Below are 21817 nucleotides of genomic sequence, written 5' to 3'. Positions count from 1 at the left end.
GAGGATCCCTGCAGGCCCATTGACTTAGAAAACCACATATTAATGTTAATCTATGTTCTGTTGTTTTTTATTTATTTTGTTAAATATTACTCACTTAGATTTTAATCTGCTTTAGGGGCACTGTACTTCATTTATCATAGCACAATAGTGTTCCATTATATTTATGTATCATAAGTTTGGCCATTCCCCAACCAATGGACCACTCCCTTAATTTGTAGTTCTTTGCCATTATAAAAAGAGTTGCTATAAATGTTATATATAGTTACTTTTCCTCTTTCTTTGATCTCTTCGAGGTGTAAGCATATTTAATAATTTCTTACAAAACAATTATATTACACTTGTGAAACAATTTATTTAACTATTGTCCAATTAATGGGCATTTACTTTGTTTCCAGTTCTTTGTTACTATAAAAAGTGCTGTTATAAATATTTTGGTGTCTGAGTATTGTCATCAACCTTCCTGGTGTATATGCCTAATGATGAAATTTCTGAGTCAGAGATATGGACACTATATAATCATTCTCTTTGCATAATTCTGTATTGCTTTTCAGAATGGCTGGCCCAGTTCACAACTCCTCCAGCAATGCATTAGTGTATCAGACTTTATGTTGATTATTCTTATCTTTTGTTATCTTGACCAATTTGCTGGTTGTGAGACAAAATCTAATTAGTGATCTGCAGCATACTTTGACATGGTTGCTAATAGTTGGCAATTTTTAAAATGAATTGTTAATATCCTTTGACTTAAGATTCTCATAATTTAAATTTAATCAGCTCTATACTTTCACGGCTTTTGAAATACTCTAAAATCCCTGAATTTCAAAAGCAGTACTTATTTGTACTACATCCATAGCTCTTACATAATAATGTTTTACTCTAACTTGTTCTTCAGTCAACTTAATTGTTTCCTTGCTGGTTTTAGTTCTGATTCAAATGAGTCACTTTGTCTGGTACAGTTTATTTTTAAGTAAATAAAGATATATAACTGAGTTTTGTTTTTTTACTTCAACCAAAATTTCCTTTTTTTTTAAAAGCTATATTTTTCATTCAGGTTTTCCCCCTCATTTTAGTTAGTCTTCATTTTTTTTTTTCTTTTTTCTTTTTCACTGTTTCTTTGTCTAATAGTTTGGGTTTTCTTGGACTTTTTCTTTTAGGAACAGTATCCTTTGCTCTTTGCTTGGAAAGTTAGCTATTTTCTTCCCCCTGTCTTAGATTAGGTAGATGGGGAAAACTTAATTACTATTCCTGCCTCTCCTCTCTCTTTATTTAAAAACAAGAACAAAAACAAAAACCTGTTTTTTGGCTACCATTTAACCAACAACAATCATGAAGAAGGAAGTCCAGTAAGACAAACCTGGATAAGGACAAGAGCTGGACTTGGAGAGTGAGGAAGATCTGAATCTTAGTCACTGAGTACTTGTGGAACCTTGGGCAAGTCCTTTAACCTCTTGTCTGCCTCAGTTTCTTCATCTGTAAAATAGTAATAATAATAGCAGCTACCTCCCTGGTTTGTTGTGAGGATCAAATGAGATAATAATTGTGAAGTGCTTAGTATAGAGCCTGGCACATAGTTAACATGATAAATAGTTGCTGACTTGACTAGGTCACCAGTTCATAGGTGTATAAGGCAGGATTTGAACCCAAGTCTTTCTGACTACAACTCTAGTGCTCTATTTGCTATGCCATGCTGCCTCTCTGCTTATGTGTGGCTGAATGTAGCTGGAGGAAGTCATGAAGCTATGATTGCTTCCTTTATATGCTGTGTACTTTCAGCTAGCCAAGCTTCTCCTTCCTAATTAATACTCACCACAGCAGCAATTCCAAACTTCTTTCAGCCTTTCGAAGCCACCACCTCCTTACACACACACACACACACACACACACACGCAGCCCTCTACCTTCCACTCCAGTCTCTGAATGCTTCTCCTTGCCAAATCCAACCCCTCTGTTTACCTGTGATCCTTTCTCCTTTTATTTCCACAGTTGTCTAATTTTCGTTCACTTCCAATTCACTGGTTCTTTCTCTGCTGCCTGCAAATATATCCAACCTCCCCTACTTCCCCCCCATCCTTAAAACAAAACAAAACAAACCTCTTACAACATTCTACCATTCCCATCAGGTGTTGTTCTCTAACATTTTTTTTCTCCCCATCTCTTCCTCATTTCTTTTATTTGTAAATTTTTTTTTATTTTAAACTTAAATACAAAATAAGAAAAAAGAAACTTATACTAAAACTAAAATAATACAAAATAAGAAAGAACATTGCCATATGCATAGCAGAACATGAGAGAGGATTCAGAATATTTGGCAGTAAATTTCCATTTCAAGAAAGCCTATCTAATAAATACTACATGTTGTGTTGAGCTATCCATCTTTTTTTTTTTTTTTTTGCTTCCTTTTAAGTTTTCTTTTGTTCTCTGCTGTGCCCAAATTTCTTGAAAAGGGTGTTTATACTTGGGGACCATGCTGCTCTTCTCACACCCCCCTAATAATCTTCCTGCTATTTGGCTTATGACCCGAAAACTGTAATAAAGCTATTTTCTCTAGAACCTCCTAATTGCAAAGTCAAGTGGTTTTTTTCTCAGTCTCTGTCCTCTTTTGACTCTGCAGCATTTGGTGCTGTTAAATACTTCCTGGATGCTTTTTCTCTTTTCTGGGTTTTTGTGATACTGTTGATTCTCCTCTTTACCTGCCTGATGGTTATTTTATGGTATTCTCTTCCGGATCTTCATCTTTGTGATGATGCCAACTTAACTGTAAATATTCCTTAATATTCCTAGCTCTCCTGGGCCTTCTTTAGTACTTACTCTCTTGATCTCAGCAAGCTGGGTATTCACCCCCACCCTCCCTCCTGAACTCCAGTCTTCATCAACAACTACCTAATGGACATTTAGATAGGATGTCTTGAGGGCATCTCAAACCCAACATGACCAAAGCAGTGCACCAATAACAGTTTGAAACATCACTGTTATTATTACTGAAGTCATGGTAGTTTTGCTTTCAGGTTTTTGAAGGGCCCATATATAGAAAGGGAGAGAAGAGGAAGTGAATAAGCATTTATGTAGTTTTTACTGTGGGCCAGGCACTATGCTAAGCGCTTTCAAACTTTTATCTCATTTTATCCTCAAAGCAGCCCTGAAAAGTAAGTGCTGTTACTATCCTTGATTTACAGTTGAGAAAGCTGAGGCAAACAGAGGTTAAGGGACTTGCCCCATTTCACACACCTAGGAAGTATCTGAGACAGGAGTGAATTCACGTCTTTCTGACTCCAGAACCTGTGTACTGTCCACTAAGCCACGCCGCTGCCACATAGAAGAAGGATTTATTCATTCTGCTTTGTACAGGGGGCAGGACCAAATGCAGAACTTCATAAGGAAGGAATAATGAAAATGATAATAATAGCTAACATTTATACCTATAGTGCTTAACAATGTACCAGGCAAAGAGGCTGATTTCAGCTCAATATAAGGAAATCGAGAATAGTGATATTTAAAAGTGTAAATGCTACCACCTTAAGTAGTAAGTTCACCATTATTAGAATCAGGAAAGTGATTCCTGTCTAGGTAAGCTATATATGGTAGGCAGGTAGTGTAGTAGTTGGCATCAGGAGGATCTGAGTTTTAATCCTGTTTCAGATACTTTTTTAAAAATTAATTTATTTTTAGTTTTCAACATTCACTTTTATAATGATTTTCAGTTATAAAATTTCCCCCTCCCTCCCCTTTCCCTTCCTCAAGATGGGATGCAGTCTGGTATAGGCTATATATGAAGAATCATTAAATATATTTCCACATTAGTCATGTTGTGAAAGAAGAATCAGAACAAAAACGAAAAACCATGAGAAAGAAAAAGCAAAAAAAAAAAAAGAGAATCATATGCTTCGATCTGCATTCAGACTCCATAGTTCTTTCTCTGGATGTGGATAGAATTTTCAATCATGTCTTTTGGAATTGTCTTAAAGATTATTGAATTGCTGAGAATGGCTGTCTGTCAAAGTTAAGTCATCTCACAGTGCGCCTGTTACCACATACAATGTTCTCCTGTTCTGCTTACTTCCCTCAGCGTAGCTGTGGGACTCTGGGCAAGTAACTGAACTTCTGCGGTCTCAATTTCCTCATCTGTAAAATGAGGATAATAGCACTCTCCCCCTCCTCCCCATGAGACAATATTTGTAAAATGCTTTGTAAATCTTAAATCCATGTAAATGCTAGCTATTGTTGTTCCTATTATTATTATGGACTCTCTATAAATTTTCTCTGTGGTCATAAGACCACAGATTTAAAACTGAAAGGGACCTTGGAGGTCATCTGGTCTAATGATTCTTAAACTTTTTTGTGTCATAGACCACTTTGGTAGTCAGGCGAAGCCATCTCAGAATGTTTTCCTAAAACTTGTAATTGAAGGAAATGCTAAATTTCACTTAGATGTTAGTGAAACTAGATTTTTTTTTTCCTTACCAAGTTCACAGACTCCTTGAAATCTGTTTTATGGACTCCAGGTTTAGAATCTCTGATCTAGTACTACCATTTCTTTTCACAGTCTAGGAAAATGAGACTCAAGACTCAAAAAATGATCTTGGGTAAGTCTTACAGAGAGATCTAAAATAGCAGTGTCAGAATTTGAAAGCAGAGTTTTTGCTATTACTGTACTTACCTGTTTGTTCCAACTCCAAGATTCTTTTGTTCTATTACTTAGAGTGTATATATAGTAAAGGTAATCTGGGTAATAGAATCTATTCAAATGAGCCCTTAAAGGCTACCTGAATGTCTGTCATTCAGCACATTTCAGTTGGGTCATTTCAACAAGAATGATATTTGGGCTCTGGCCCCTTCAGGATGTTAGCCTGAGAATAAACACCAGGAAATTCATTGCCTCAGTGGAATGGCAAGCCTTCAGTGTAGAGGTCAGCATCCAGAGTGTGACTCTCCGGTTGAAATGGGGAGGGCCACCTTATCACTTTCCACTTACTTCCAACTTATGCCTTGAACATCTTTAGGAGATTGGTTTCTGCATCACTTAAGAACCAGTAGGATACTCTGTCCCTTGGTCCATCTATCTAGAATGCTATCTTCCCCTGTAAACACTTTTTTTTTAAAAAACAAAAACAAACCAAAACTTTTTTTCCATAAAAAGTCCTTTCCCTTCTCTCTCCCAATTGAGGCTAAAACAGCAACAACAACAAAAAGATCCTGTTAATATGTATGGTCATGTCCAAAAAGAAAAATGTCTCCATCTATACTCTTGAGTTCATCCCCTCTTTATCAAAAGGTGGGTAGCATGTTTCATCATGAGTCCTCTGGGATCATGGTTTCAAAGTTTAAACACTCCTCTTTATGTCTGTTAATGGTACTACCATCCTGCATTTTTAGTTCCATTACCTGTACCCTTCACCCTACCCTTATCCCCATCTAGCTATTATTTGTTTGGGACTTAAAGGTCACATTACAAGGAATACTGACCTGAACACATGGATACTAGTCCCACCATGCTTGAGATTTTTTTTTTTAATTTCCATTAAGGTGAGCTTCAATGAAAACTCAGCTGTATTTACCTGATAGTGGGTAATCTAACCATTTTTATATTTTTGATCAAGAAATCCATCATATGTTAAGTTTTTCAAACCCTCAGAATTCTTCTGAATTGTGTGCTTTGACTTAAAAGGGAACAGGAATAGAAGACCATTTAATTTTGGTGTGTGCCTTGGATGGAATTCTGCCACTAATGTTGTCATGAACACATTTTTAAGTTCAAGAGTCACTTACAACTATTAATGGACTGCAGATTAACTTCTTCCTATGAAATCCTTAAGCATGAATAAAGTGATGAAAACGTTTTACAAGAAGCACAGAACCAGGTTTTTTTCTTTTTGGGCATCTTTCCACCACCATGATAATATTTATACCTTGTGCTTGGTAGAAATTCCTTCATCCTTTGCCAGTTGCAGTAATAATTCTACACAATCTTTGATCTTCAGAATTAGCACAACACTTTCAGGTGGGTTTGGGAGTTTTGTTTTAAAGTGGTTAGCTTTCTTACCTGCCATACCTTTTGAATGCTAGATATGTTTCTATATGCAGGTTAAATTATTTAATACAGTTTAAATGATTCAAATGATTGCTATCTTTTACGTTTTTTCCCCCTTCCCTCTTAGTTTCAAGCATTGGTGGTGATTTATATAGTTAGTTGTAGTGATATGCAGCCTGGAAATGTGAAACCTTCTGAGGCCTGAGGACAGTTTAAAACTCAGGAGAAAAGTGAGACATTCCTTGATTTTTTTTTTTTTTTTTTTTGGCTAGGCAATGTGACTTGCCCAAGTTCACACAGCTAGTAAGTATTATGTGTCTGAGGTCGGATTTGAACTCAAGACCTCCTGAATCTAGGGTGGGTGCTCTATCTACTGCGCCAACTAACTGTCCCTAACATTCCTTGATTCTTGAGAGAATAAATCTATGCTTTCAGTACCACAAACACTTATTAATGCATTTCCTCGTTGAGGTGGGGATACAAATAGGGGAAACAGGTCTCAGTTTGAAAAGAGCTTTTTATATTCTACTGGGAGGATGTAACATGCATACAAATTTTCAGCAGGATAGGGCATTAACAACTAGGGATCAGGGAAGGCCTCATGTAGGAGGTGGCCTCCCCAGAACTGTGTTTTACTGGGAGGTTAGGTAGTTAGAGGGGAATATGTTTTAGGCTTGTGCAAAGCTGGTACTTTTAAAGTTGGGATATCACTGCTACTGCTACATAAGAACCAGTTAACACTTGCTTCCTGGGGGTTTGGCTTTTTCCTTGTGGTTGTGATTTGTCCTTCATTCTCAAAGAGGACTGTCACATAAGGGAGATGATGACATGGCTTGCAATTGAATTTGAGTGAAGCAGAGCTGTGCAGCCACCAGCCTCACTTTGTCCTCCAGAGCCATCTGGTCCAGTGGCCAGATATTGATCAGGAAGATTGGATATGGCCCAGGATGCAGTGGGAGACCTTGACCTTTATAAGCCAAGATCTTTTCAAGTTCTTTCTTTGAGTGAGGCAACACCCATTCAGTGAATAGGCCTCTTTAAGAAGTGAGTCAAGGGATGGCCCGTTTAAAAAAAAAAGTCAAACTGGGAGAGGGAGACCCTCACGGTTTCAGCCCAAAAAGGAAACAGTTACTATTTGCATTCACTCGGGATTGGAGATGGGCCAGGGCTTTTTCCTTAAAATTCATCAGAGTTCCTGTATTGAGTATCTAAATGTAGGGCAGTTAGGTGGTGCAAGACACGGTCCTCTCCTTCAAAGTACTTAAAGTAGTAGGTTCATAAGACCCGATCATCAAGCAATAAGCATTTATTTAGTACCTACTATTTGCTCTGTGCTCAATTACTGGGGGATACAATGGAAAACAGCTGTCTCTTGCCTTCAAAGAACTTACACTCTTAGACTAATACAATAACTGTAATGTTGTTACTGTGCTTTGTTAGAGGTAGGAGGGAAAAAGTGGTGAGAGGTCTGAGGTGGAGGAGGGAAGTTCCAGGAGACTATTTTGGTCCCAGGATTTTCACTTTTCCATTAAGTGTTTAAACCTTCATTGACTTCTTAACTCCCAGGCTGAATAACCCCCTCAGGGACGTTCTGAAAGGGTCTTGGGGAACCTCTGAGTTTTGTTGTCATATTTTGAAAAGCTTTGCTCTAGTCATTCTCTAGCTCCATTCAAAAATAAATTCCTATGTGTAGAACATTACTCAGACACTGAGATAGGACAAAGTTTAGTTAAGCTATAGTTCTTGCACCTGTGGAATTAACTGCCTAAGGAGATAAGACTACCACATACCATGTAATGACAATTATAATTAGATGCATTGAAGAGCTGTAAAAACAAGATAACTTGTGAATTCTAAGGATGGATGATGCGGTGATAGGCACACTAGTACATTGTTGGTAGAGGGACAACAACAAGAATAATCAGTACAACCACTTTGGAAAGCAATTTGGAATTACAAATAAAGTGATTAAAATATCTGTCCATATTCTGACCCAGAGAGTATGTTACTAGACTAATATCCCAAGGAGGTCATTGATAAGAAGAAAGTCTCCATATGTATCAAAATATTTGTAGCAGTGCTTTTCACATATCTGTTGTTTATATTTCTTGAATACCAACTCCTTACTTGAGAAATTTGATTAAAAGATTGTGTTCCCATTTAACTACTTCTTGTCTTATTCTGGTGCATTAATTTTGTTTGTGCAGAGGTACTTCACTTTTATGTAATTAAAATTAAAAAATGTAAAAACAAATTAAAAATAAATCTCCAACTCATAGTTGTGAAAGGTAAATTTATCTTCTCTTCTAGCTTTTTAATGGTATGGTATATCTTTAATATTTTGGTCACATCCAGTTAGACTTTATTGTGGAATATGGCAAACGTGTTGGTCTCTGCTAAAGTATAATTTCTTCTAAGCTTCTTTCCAGTTTTCTACAACAAATTTTTTTTAATCAAACAGGTAATTTTTAAAAATGATATGTTTTCTGGTTTGTTGAACACTGGCTTATTGGGTTCCATTGTTTTTTATTTTCCCCTGCCTAGTTTATTCCATTGGTCTCTAGATAGTTTTGGTGCCAAATACTTTTGGTGACTGTTACTCTTATAATATAGTTTAAGGTCTGAAAGTGCTCATTCCACCTTCAATTCTGCTGCTTGATTGTTTCCTTTGATATTATAGATATTTTATTTCTCCAAATGAATTGTTATTCTGTAGAATTGGTATAGTATTAAAAGTAAATTAATTTTTATACTACTGTCATTTAATAAAATTGATAATAATATTGTTATTGACAACATTATTATATTGAATTATAGTATAACCATGACGCTAAATATTCCTCTAGCAATTTTTTTGTTGTCAAGTCATTTCAGTTGTGTTTGACTTTTCCTGACCCCATTTGGGGTTTTCTTGGCAGAGATCCTGGAGTGGTTTAGCATTTCGTTCTTCAGCTTATTTTACAGAAGAGAAGACTGAGGCAAGCAGGTTAAGTAACTTGCCCATGGTCACACGGGTAGTAAGTATCTTAGCCAGTTTTTGAACAAAGATCCTCCTGACTCCAGGGCCAGTGCTCTATCCATTGTTTGACCCACTTGCCCACCTTGCACCAGCTATGGTCTTTATTCTTTTAAGGACCACTTTGTAATTGAATGTATACAAGTGTTTTATGTTCTTTGATTGGTCCCTCAAATATTTTATCCATTTTGTCATTATTTTGAACAATATTTCCCTTTCTGTTATTGCCTCTTGGATTTGTCATCATGTAGAAATGCTATTATTTTTATAGGCTTATTTTGTAGACTGCAACCTTGCAGCATACCTTAATATCAATTCAGTATTTTCTCATATTCTGTCACTATAAGATTGTAAATGATAGTGACTTAATTAAATAAAAAATACTGGCCATTTAAAGATCACAGAAGGGATAATTGCTTTCAAGCAGCTTCCCTTCTTATTGGGAGGGCAGAGTTTTATTTTTTTAAAAGAAGACATAGGCCCAAACTATTAAAACACAAGATAGCAGGGTAAAGATGGACAGGTTCATAAAGTGTTGTTCAGGGATATAAAAGATTAAGTACTCTACTTGGAGTGAGGAAACCTTGTTCAAATCCTGCTTTGGATACTTACAAGCCATGTGAACCTAGGCAAGTCTCAACTTCTGGACCTGTTTCCTTCCCTACAAAATGATTGGGTTGAGCTTAACAAAATCTAGCTTTAAGGACAGGGACTGACTGTTCTGCTTGTCTTTGTCTCTCAGGGCCTAGCACATAGTAGATGCTGCTTGAATGATGGGAGTAGAGATAAAGAGTGGTTTGGGGAGATTGGTGACCTCTAAAACCAGTAAGATTTAAGAGATACCAAACTAGAATAGTCAGATTCATTGGTGACCATCTAATCTCATCCCTTATTTTGCAGATGAGGAAAGTGAAATCCAGAGAGCTAAAACAACTGGTTCTTTCAATCTCATCTGGAAGGACCCTCAGGTGACTCCCTCTACCTCTGTCACAAAAAAAGGTGGGGGAGAGGGATAAGACATCCTACTCAGAACATATTATACAGATATAGATAGATAGATCGAGCAATATATATACATATGTGTATATATATATGTATAAACATTTTACTTTTTTATATGCCAATTACATGTTTGTTTACAGTTCAGTTTTAGCCCATTCCTTCCAAGTCAGTCCTATTTAAGTCAATGAAATTTTATTAATTTTTCTCAGGAAGATTTTTTTTTTAGCCCTTGATTGACAATGAGCTCCTTATTTCAATCTCTGTCTATATTTATAATACAAGGCACATTTTAGAAAGAGGATGTGAAACTTACAAGCTAGGTAGATAACCCAGTTATTTTCTAGCAGCTCTGCTGAAAGTTTTAGTGGTCACTGATGGGTAAAAGTAAGATTTGTGGATTTTAAAGCCATTTTCCTATTTCTCTCTTTCCTTTCACTGGCAAACTTGCTCATAAACAAGTGGTTTGTACATGCTACCTGCATTTCATCACAGTCCATCCCTTCTGTAGCCCTATGTCTTCTTAGGTTCTACTGCAGCATGGCTCTTCCAAAACAGACAGAAGAAATCACTTGCAAAGACTATTTCTTTTTAAATCATTTTCTCAGTCATCTTTTCAATTCAGCTGCTCTGTGGCATTATGTATGCCCTCTGAACTGACCTCTCCTTCACCCCCAGCTTAGAACCCTATTTTCTTAAGGTTTCCTTCCTACATGCTATACCATAGTTTCTTTATCTCTTGAACTTGGCCTTCTAACACCCATTGAACTCTATGTGGACTTTCTCCAAGGCTCTCTTTTTGTTCCCTGTACATTCCCTTAGAGAACACATCTATGCACAGGGGTTCTCAGCCTGAGATTCATGAACTTGTTTTAAAAATTATTTTGATTCAAACTATTTCAATGTAATTGCTTTACTTTTTGATTCTGTCTCTTTCATGCATTTAAAAACAATCTGAGAAGAAGTCCACAGATTTCAACAGAGCCAGAGGGGGTCAACTGAGTCTTTAGGGAAAATGGTGGTAGGTGGTCAGGGTTGTTGAATTGGCATGCCACATCTTATCTCTGCTTCAGGGTGCTTTGCTGCATGCCCCCAGGAGTGACAATAACATAAAGATAGTATATGCATTGTTGTATGTCTGTAGTCCCCACTCCTGAAAAGAAGACAGAGACGTTCTCAGCTGTGTGTTGGAGTCTGACTTGGTCATTTTAATTAGGGGGATTTTTTGTTTTGTTTCTTTCACTTTCATTGTAGTAGTAATTGTATTTATACGTGTATGGTTTTTCTGGTTCTGTGTACTTCCCTTTTGATCACTATCTCCTCCTTTGCTTCTCTATTCATGTTTCTTGCAACCTAGTAATTTTCCATTATTTGTGAGCTACAATTTGAGCTACTCCCCAGTCGTTGTGCATCTTTGTTTCCAGTTCTTTGCTACCACAAAAGTACCACTCTAAATATTTGTGTCTACTGTGGGTTAACTCCATAATAAAACTAAATTTCAAAGTTACAAAATTTTGAAAGTAACTCAAATTATATTCCTTACATCAAGTTACTTTATATAAAGTAAAAAATGACTAAGTGACAAGCACTGAGATAAATGTAAAACTCTTGAGCGTGTGTCAGTGTTATAAAATATAAATTGATATCCTTTACATCTTTGATTTCATTGGGGTCTGTGCCCATGGGTAGGCTTTTTGGATCAAAGGATAATGTGGACAATTTAGTTGCTTTCTTAGCATAATAAGAGTTTTCCAGATCAACCAGGCATTAGTGTCCCTCTTTCAGCAGCCTTTCCAATATTGACTTCCCGTTTTTTATTTTCTGTGACAAACTGCTGAATTGTTGACCTTTGAAAAATGGTATGAAAATGTTGATATTCACTTTGACTCTATTGAGTAATTGTCTGGTCTTATGTATATCTCGAGTCATTCTTGCATTTCCCTCTTCATGCTTTATTTTAATACTACCTCAAGTTAATTTGGTAAAATTTCAAGAGGTGTGACAAATTAGATCCATGTAGGTTATCAATCAAATATTAAGGTTTCTTAGTTGACCCTTTTTTCTGTCTTTTCTCTGTCTTCTTATAGCTGATGGAGATGCCATTCTTAAAGGTCTACAGTCTGTTTTTGAAGAGCAGGCAATGACAGAAACAGTTCATTCTTGGGAAGATCATGGATATTTAGCAACCTACGTTAACAAAAATGGCAGGTAAGTGAAGGTCTTTTTAAAAAATTAATTTTATTTTGAACTTACCACAAATCTCTTTTTATAATACTTGGATTTTTTTTTTTAGAGAAAAGAATAAATTCTACACATTTTTTTTTCACTTTTAATAAACATTTTATTTACTGACCAGCAAAGTAGTTCTAAAACGATAGCTTCTGGAAGAATCACTTGTTTTTGCCTGTCTTGTACCTTTCCTCAAATTTCACCTTGGCCTCCTTCCTCGCCTTACGTTTTAGTGCAAGGTCACGGAACATATCTTTGTTGACAACTGTTTTGTTCAATGGGATATCCACAGAGTATCTGGTGGGCATGAGGTGGTTGTAGTTATAAACTTTCACAAAGGACTTGATTTTTGATCTCTTGGCAATCTTCTTTTTGCTCATTGCTGCAGTCACTTTTCGAGGGTTGCCAGGTGGTGAACCTCAGAGTAGGGATCTTGGGATCCTACATTTCGAAATAGAGGCAAACTTAGAGGTCATCTAGTCCAAATCCTTTCATTTGGAAGACTTAAGATCTTCACGGAGTTTAAGTGACTTGAAACAAGGTCCTTTTCATTCCCTAGTCCATTTTGCCTGTAAGGGAACATAGAATGTGACATTAAAAATCTTTGCTTTTAGCAGTCTAGTCAAGAGGTTAATGAAGGCCAGACCTCTCTTGGTTATGGTGAGGGTGAGCATAGAATTTGATTATACTGGTTAACTAATGGGATGTTGGCAGGGGATGAGGGAGGAAAAAGGGTCAAAATGGATTCCAGGGTTTTAAGTTGGTTTACTTGAGGATGATGACAGCAAAATGAAAATTCCTTAAGTGAATTTATGTTTCTGTATCCCTGGTACTTAAAATAATTGCTCATAGTAGCATACGCTTGTTGAAAGGAATTAATGTTTGTGCCCTGAGAAGAAATAGGAAAACTGAGGAGAGGGGAGGGGAAGGTGCATTTTAATGAAGGGGTCCCTATGGTATTAGGGAGGTTCCGTGCTGTTATCTTAACATACCATAGTAATAGAGTAGCATAACATATTACTATGGGTTCTGTGGTATTAGATAGGGAAAATATATGTGAAGGATTTTTTGGAAAAAGTCTTCATTTCCTTCCCTTCTTCTTTCTCCTTTCCCTTTTGTAGTCCGGCTCTACTCTTCTCCTTCACCCCCATTAAGCCCCTACTGTGTGTCAGGCACTCTCCAAACACACCATCTTTGACGTCATTGGTGACCTTTGAGGAAATAGTTTCAGTGATTGAAATCAAATGGCTTTTTTTTTTCCAGTCTTTATCATCGTTAACCTTACTAATATTAGCTGGCACACATAACGCTTTAAGGCTTACAAAACCCTTTATATAAAATCATTAGAGCTTCACTGCAACCCTGTGAGGTGGTTTTTACACGAATTATTCTGATTCTACAGATGAAACTGAGCTCCAGTAAATGGCTCCTCCATGGTCACCCAGCTAGGTCACTGGATTGTGGGGCTTTTTCTACTAAACCGTGCTGCTTCTCATTATTTGACACAGATGATAGCCTTCTTCCTAGTAAGATATTTGGTTTCAGAGACACTGTGTTTATTCTTCTATCTCCAGAACCATTTCTTTTCTCTGTTCTTGGTTGCTTCCTGTTTGCCACAGTTCTGCCCTCCACCCACTACTGCCCATATAAATCTGATTCACTTTCATGTCTTCAACTACTACTCAAATATAGGTGACAGAAATCTCAAGTCTCCAACCCCAATCCTTTTCCAAGCTCTGACCTGCACATTTAGGATATTAGCTGTATATCCCATCATCACCTAAGTCAGTATATCTGAAACCTACCTTAACCTTCTGAAACTCTTGTTCCTTCTGACTTCTCTGTTTTTATCAGTGACATAAACATTCATGCAGTATCTCATATTTAGATCTTTGTGGCGCATTCATCATAAACTGCCTATTTAGAGGCAGCTAGGGGCACAGTGGATAAAGAGCTGGGCCTAGAGTCAGGAAGAACAGAGTTCAAATCTGACCTGAGATATTATCTGTGTGACCTTGGGCAAGTCACTTTTCCTTTGTTTGCCTCAGTTTCCTCATCTGTAAAATGGGGATAATAGCCCCTAGCGTATTGTGAAGATAGAGTCAGATAATGTGTCAAGTGCTTTACAAACTGAAGGTGCTATTTAATGATTTTTGTGGTTGTTCAATTGTTTTTCAGTCATATTTGTCTTTTTGTGACAACATTTGGGGTTTCCTTGGCAAAGATACTGGAGTGGTTTGCCATTTCTTTCTCTAGCTCATTTTATATATGCGGAAACTGAGGCAAACAAGGTTAAATGACTTGCTGGGGTGGGTATAACACAGCTAGTTAGTGTCTGAAGCCAGATTTGAACTCAGGAAGATAACACTTCCTCACTCCAGGCCCAGTACTCAGTCCACTGGACCACCTAGCATTATTATTGTTGTTAGGATTTTTTACTTCTTGCTTTCAATCAGGAAATAGTTTTAGTGATCCCGAAATCAAAGTCTCTTTTTTTTTTAAATCTTTATTATCCCTGACCTTACTAATATTAGCTGGCACACATAATCCTTTAAGGCTTATATAACTTCTTATATAAAATCTGCATTCCTGTAGATTCTACCTGTAGAATTTCTGTTGTTTCAATTTTTTTTATTACCTCTGTTAGCACTCTTATGCTGGCCTTGATTTCTACCACCCTGAATTGGTGTGATATGTCTGTTTTCTTTCTCTCCCCCTTATAGCATTTCTTCTTTGTGCTTTTGCCAGACTTACTTTGTTCATGCATTGTTTTAAAAATCTCTCCAGTAACTCCCAGGAGATAGCACGGTGCAGTTAGATTTGGCCTCTTGTGACTTTGGGCAAGTCATTTAAATGTCTCTGGGCCTTTGAAGTTTCTTCTTCTTCTTCTTCATTTTTTTTTTTTTTTTTTTGTTATTTATTTTGAAATATCAACAATCCCTTCCATAAGCTTTTGAGTTTTAAATTTTTCTCCCTCTCCCTCCCCACCTCCCTCCCCAAGACAGGGCGCAATCTGATGTAGGTTATACATACACATTCCTATTAAACATATTTTCACATTAGTTATGTTGTAAGTAAGAATTAGAACCAATAGGAGGAACCTCCAGAAAGAGGAAACAACACACAACAGAAGAAAAAGCAGAACTCCATAGTTCTTTCTTCTTTGTGGATAGCATTTTCCATCATGAGGCCTTTGGAGATGTCTTAGATCCTTGTATTGCTGAGAAGGGTTAAGTCTATCAATATTAGTCATTGTACAATGTGGCTGTTACTATGTACAATGTTCTCCTGGTTCTGCCCTTAAGTTTCTTCTTGAAGGTCCCTTTCCTTTCCCAAATCTATGATCTTCTGATCTTGTTGCCTCTTGAGTCAAAATTCAGTCTCCCTTGCTTGGCAGTCAAGGCTTTTCACAGCCTGGTACCAGCCTCCCAATCCAGCCTTATCACATCAGTCCTCTCTGTACATACGATAGCCAAACTCAATTACTCTTTGTCCTTGGAACTTCCAAAGGGAAGTCTCCTTCCCTTTGCTGAAGCTGTGACTGCAATGTCATCTTTTTGAATTGAATTTCTGCATCCTTTAAAGCCCAATTCAAATGCTGTGTGAAGCCTTCCCTGATTTTTCCCACAAAACCCATTGGTACTTCCACTATTAATATGTAGTCTTGAAGAAGAAATTGAAGATGCACAAAAGGAGGTGAATGATGGATTAGTGTTGGAAGAAATCTGTAAAGGATAGGATTAAGGGCTGGGTTAGGAAAGATTTAGCATTAGAAAGTACCCCCTCCCTCCTTTATCTCAAACTTCAGATATTCCAGATATTCCACCACCACCCAGTGAGTCATCCCTTTTAACAAAGAATAAAGAAGGAAGAAGGAAAAAAAATTAGTTCAGTAAAACTAACCAACACATAACTGAGCCTAACAGTCTGCTTTTGGTCTTCCTGCTCTGGGCAAAGAATGGAGGTACATTTCTTGAACTCAGGCTCGTCAGAACATGCAGTGTTCACTTTTGTGTTTTGTTGTTATTTTTATTTTCATTTATATTGTCAAGAGTCCCTGTTTGTATGCCCATCAGTCTGTCTCTATCTCTATGTCTCTATAGCTGTATATTTATGGACCCATATTGCTTTGCCAGTCAGAAAATCACAGTGGCTGTTTTTGTTTTTTGTTTTCCTGTTACCAGCCCTCTGTGATGCAGAGGCCTTTGACATGCCTCCAAATCTCCAAGTACTCTTAAATTTCCTCTCTACATTCCTTCCTTTTCCTTCAGTAACTTTCTTATTTGAAATGGATAGTTTTGTCTCTCCCTCTCTCTCTCTTTTTTTTTTTTTGCAAGGCACCTGGGGTTAAATGATTTGCCCAGGGCCACATAACTAGTAAGAGTCAAGTGTCTGAGGTCAGATTTTAACTCAGGTCCTCCTGAATCCGAGGCCAGTACTCTATCCACTGTACTGTCTAACTCCTGACATCTTGAAAGTAATGTGTCTTGTCTGTCCATTACAATTTTCAGTGGTATTTTTGTTCCACTGGTCTTCCAGAAGGAATTAGCCATGTTTGAAGAGTTTTTTCATCACTTTTGCGTGGCTGTGTGTATCTTCATAATGAACTGCTTAATTTAGGGGTATGAGGAATATGGTGTTTTCCAGTTGCAGTTTTGTTTAGAGGGTACTATGGTGAAAACAGCTATTTTTCTTTCAAAAATCTAGCCTCATAATTTAAGTACCTGAGCAGAATATACATATCAAAAACAATAATGTTATAGGTCATACGTAAGACTTATACTCAGAAGAGAGCCTCATCTGAATCTTAGCCATCTTTTAGAAGAAATTTAAAGTAGATTTCCTACTTGAAGGAAAGGCTAGCTAAGAGAACACTTAAGTTTATGGCATAGGATTTTGGATAGGAAAAGTTTAAAAAAGTACATTTTATAGGAATTGCAAACCAATTCTCTACCTTATGCCATGCTTAAGTGCCAAATATTAAAACTTAATTAAAATTAAATTAAAATTAATTAAAATGAAAATGAAAACATATTATGTATATATATATATTTTTTTTTTTTTAGTTTCGCCAGTCTGAGAATTTACCCACATGGATTAGTGTTGATGGATGTACAGAGTTATAGCAATGATTTGAAAGGAAGAGAAGAAATTGACAATGTAAGTATTTCTTGCTTTTTATCCAGATGGTGTTAAATGTAACTTAAAGTACTGTATCTGTTTTTTGCCCTTTTTTGACCCTCAATTTTTTCAGCTCACCTGAAATTAACTTTCGATTTGTCTGTAGCCTTCCAAAACGGTTTTCTCCCAGTGGTGATCTAGGTCTGGGACTTATAGATAATTCTTTTTTTTTTATCCCCCCCTTTTAAAATTCTTTAACTTTATGAGAATAGTTGTTTTTGTTCTTTGATTCTTGATTACACAGAAGGAAAGGTGAAAGCCCGAATTTTCTTTCCCCTTAATCTTCCTCTCCCTCTTTAAACACTGACTGGAGTTACCTAAAGTTAAAGCTGTTTTTCAGGGGTAGGAAGAGGCAGAGAGCTGGGTTGGGTTGGGCAGGGTGCTGAATTATATCAGAATTCCAATGTTTGAGTCTTTGAATACAGTCCTAATGCCTCTGTAAGTCCTTCACTTAGGGCAGAGCTCTGTAGACAAGCCTGGCTGTGTGGGCTAGGACTTCGTGTGTGTGTGTGTGGGGGGGGTTCTGTCCTAATTCAGATCTCTCACATAAGCCCCACTGAAGTCTGATGTTGTGATACCATGGAAATAAAGGCCATTCTGATAGCTTGTTACAAGTTGATACATATATCTTAGCTGCCTGTATAAATTCTTTTTTTTTCTTTTGTTTTTGTAGCTACTAAACAAATTAGAAGAAAGAATGAAAGAACTGTGTCAGGGCAGTATTGGAAGGTTAAAACGGTGAGTCTTGAGTCTGTGTTTGAATGTTGTTTTATACCTTTTTTTGTTTTTCTAATGGCTTTGGTGTGAATCTTGCCCAGACATGATCTACCCAAGTTATGGAAAGGAACCCAGATTGCTTAGGCAGGCTGGATGATAATGAGGTCTCCAGTTATAAGTTATATTTCAGGTGAGTTCTAGGGTACAGTTTTCAAGCATGACCTTCTCTTCAGATGATTAGAGTTCTCAGTCAATCAACATTAATTAAGCACCTACTATGTGTCAGGCACTGTGCGGCCTGTGAGGATACAAAAAGAGGCAAAAAAATAGTCCCAGCACTTAAGGAGTTTACAGTCTAATGGGGTAAACAGAAACCTCAGTATAAAAGCTTTTGTCCTAAAGTGGCCTTTATCTCTATGTTTTGTACATCCTTTAAACAGTTTTAGATATTACAGCAACATATGGAGCTCCAACACTTATCACAGTTCCTAGAATATATAGTAGGTGCTTAGTAAATGCTTATTGATATGATTTAACTTCTTGAGACCAGGGGTGTAAGAACAGGGGTGGGGAACCTGAGGGCCTTAAGGCCACATATGTCCCTCTAGGTCCTCAAGTGTGGCCCTTTGACTGAATCCAAACTTCACAGAAAAAAATCCCCTTGCAAGGATTTGTTCTGTGAAACTTGGACTCAGTCAGAAGGCTGTACCCAAGAACCTAGAAAGCCAGGAGGCCACAGGTTCCCCACCCCAGGAGCATTAAATTTGAAATCAGAGGGTCTGGGTTTGAGTGTCAACTCTGTTACAGCTTTGTGATTGAGTTATTAATCTGTAAGTGCTAATTCCTGTGACCCAAGGCTGTGGTGGATTCTTCAGTCAGAAAGTCGGGAGCTCCTATTTATTAGTTATTGTTTATAAAGAGATATTTTCTCTGACTTGGTACAAATTGAGAACAGATTTCTCTCCCCCCCTACAAACACACACACTCACTGATTTACTTTGTAAATCAGGCCTTTGTAAAAAGAAGGAATACTCCAGAGCCACTGGAAATATGCTGTTCTTTTCTCAGTGACTGTATCTCATTCTTTACTGAGTTAATGAGGCTGAGAGGCAGAAATAGAAGCCCAAACCTTAATTACACAAGTTAGTTCTCATGAACATCTCATGTTTCAAACAGGTATTTAAAAATAAAACTTGAAAAGAAATAGAAGAAATTCATTGGGTTTTTTTAGGTGGTGCTTGAAGAAAATGGGTTAGAAATACAAATTGCCTTTTGAAAACTTTTGAAGGGCAGATTTTTAAACATTCTCCCTTATACTTCTGTTTAGTAAGAAAGCTTGAAAGTTAATAGGATGGAGTTATTATTTTTGCCTAGGCAATGGGGTTACGTGACTTGCCCGGGGTTACGTGACTTGCCCAGGGTCACGCAGCTAGTAAGTATCAAGTATCTGAGGCTGGATTTGCACTAAAGTCTTCCTGACTCCAGGGCCAGTCCTCTGTCCATTGTACCACCTAGCTGCCCACAGGGATGGAGTTATTTTATTTTATTTGGTTTTTGTTTGTTTGTTTGTTTTGTTTTTTGTATTTTGTTAGGCAGTGGGGTTAAGTGACTTGCCCAGGGTCACACAGTTAGTGAGTGTCTGAGGTCACATTTGAACTCAGGTCCTCCTGACTCTAGGGCCAGTGCTCTATCCTTTGTGCCACCTAGTTGCCCCAGATGGAGTTATTTTAAATTAAGCTTGTTATTTTAAAAATAACACTGAGTCAGAGTTGAGGCAGTGAAAGTATTTGTGACCAGGACCCCATAGTTTTACTTGCTTAATTTTATATCTACTCCAGTGACTCCCATGGAGTGTTTTGCAAATAGCTAAATGCTCAGTTAACAGCTTGTAAATGCATAGATTTCTTTTATAGTCCACTTCCTCTACCACCTTCCCAACCTAGATCCTTTATCAAAACAACAAGTTAGAACCTGGCTTCACTTTCAGCTCTTCTTTACAGCTATTTCCTTTTTTTTTTTTTTTTTTTTTTTGGTGAGGCATCTGGGGTTAAATGACTTGCCCAGAGTCACACAGCTAGTGTTTTGTATCTGAGGCCAGATTTGAATTCAGGTCCTCTTGACTCCAGTGCCGGTGCTCTATCCACTGCACCACCTAGCTGCCCCTATTTCCCTTTCTAAAACAGATAAGAGTTATTTTCCATTTTTCTCCCTTGTAGTTTTGGGATTAACTGGTCAGTCTTTGGTCTCAGGAGTGCAACTGCACTTAAATGCAAAAACAATTCAGTTTTTCACTGACCCACAAATAAAGGTTACCTTAGCAGGTGCTAATAGGAAAGCTGTTGTCTAATAGGTCAAGGTGGACACCGTATATCTAACTTTAAAATAATCTGGTTCAGGATCTGTTTCTGATGTTTCCAAGGGTAGACAACTGTCCCCTTATTATAATCATAGAATATTGGAGATGGAAAGGAAGGACCTTAGGTCATTTGAGTTCATCCTATTTATGAGGAAGCTACAAGGGTTGTTTGTTCTACAGTGAGATCAGGCCAGAAAATATGCATTATGAATTATTGGGAAGTTACATCCTACCTGCTAGGTGGAGCAGTGGATAGTCAGACTTATATTCAATATTCAGGAAGACCCAAGTTCAAATTTTGCCTCACATACTTACTCACTGTGTGACCCTGGGAAAATTACTTTATTTTCTTAGCCTCAGTTACTCCAATCTGTAAAATCTGTAAAACCCGATTCACAGGATTGTTATGAAAAGTGAAGGAAGTAAGTTATGTAAAACACTTTCCAAACCTTAAAAGCTCTTTATAGATGCTATTGTTGTTGTTATTATCACTATTAAGAACATCAATTTAGGAAGAAAACAGTGATATTGTATATAGATGGCTTTCTCTGCCAAGAAAGCCCAAATGGAGTCACAAGGAGTCAGCCCATGATTGAAAGTAGTAATAGCAACAGTGATGACTTGTGAGTGTCACACAGCTAGTAAGCATCTGAGACTATGCAATCTTCTTGACTTGAACTGGACTCAGTGCTCTTAAGTTCTGTGAGTTTAAAGTGAACCAGCTTTTCTGATTTTAACAATATCTGTGGCATTTAGAATTTTAGTTTTTAGCTATTAATCCTCACTAATATCTGAATCTCTTAAGTATAAAACTTCACTTGGATTGTGTTAAATATGTTTATGTATAAATTACTTGGGTGTGTCCACTTACCAATTATAACCCATATCTGATCTTTATGGGTGGCCATAGCCAAGTTTCTGGTGTGAACCTCTCTGAATTTTTAAATAAGCTACTCCTCAGATGACATCACACATTTTAGTTTTTATACCACTTATGTAACATACGGTAGGTGACTTCACCTTCTTTTGACCTCAGTTCTGTCCACCTCCCAATACCTATTCCACCCCCCACCCCCCCGGAAAAATGAGGGAATGGACAAGATGGCTTCTGGGATTCCTTCCAGCCCTAAGTCTTAACTGCTGGGGCCATATTCAAAGTCTTTTATAGCTTGATAGGACTAACAGAGCATGTGTTCCATTGACATAACCTTTTGAGGATTCAGGGACATCCACCTTTAAATCTGATTCCAGGCCTATAGTGAAGCGTTTGAGCAGAATTTCTGTAGATTGCTTT

General features: G+C 37.3%; 1 protein-coding gene across 1 annotated transcript in view; it reads left to right on the top strand.

Moving 5' to 3' along the window:
- SMS (spermine synthase) overlaps positions 1-21817 on the top strand; it is a 67501-nt gene that overhangs the window by 15446 nt on the left and 30238 nt on the right. The window contains exons 2-4 of the mRNA XM_027868355.1: positions 12128-12248; positions 17336-17429; positions 18124-18188. Coding sequence (XP_027724156.1) covers positions 12128-12248; positions 17336-17429; positions 18124-18188 — 280 coding nt within the window. The remainder of the gene's footprint in view (positions 1-12127; positions 12249-17335; positions 17430-18123; positions 18189-21817) is intronic.

The sequence above is a fragment of the Vombatus ursinus genome, unplaced genomic scaffold (assembly GCF_900497805.2).
Source record: "Vombatus ursinus unplaced genomic scaffold, bare-nosed wombat genome assembly UNPS02001419.1, whole genome shotgun sequence".
Lineage (NCBI taxonomy): Eukaryota > Metazoa > Chordata > Mammalia > Diprotodontia > Vombatidae > Vombatus > Vombatus ursinus.
The sequence above is the reverse complement of the archived record's forward strand: the minus strand, read 5'-3'. Positions and strand labels throughout refer to the sequence as shown.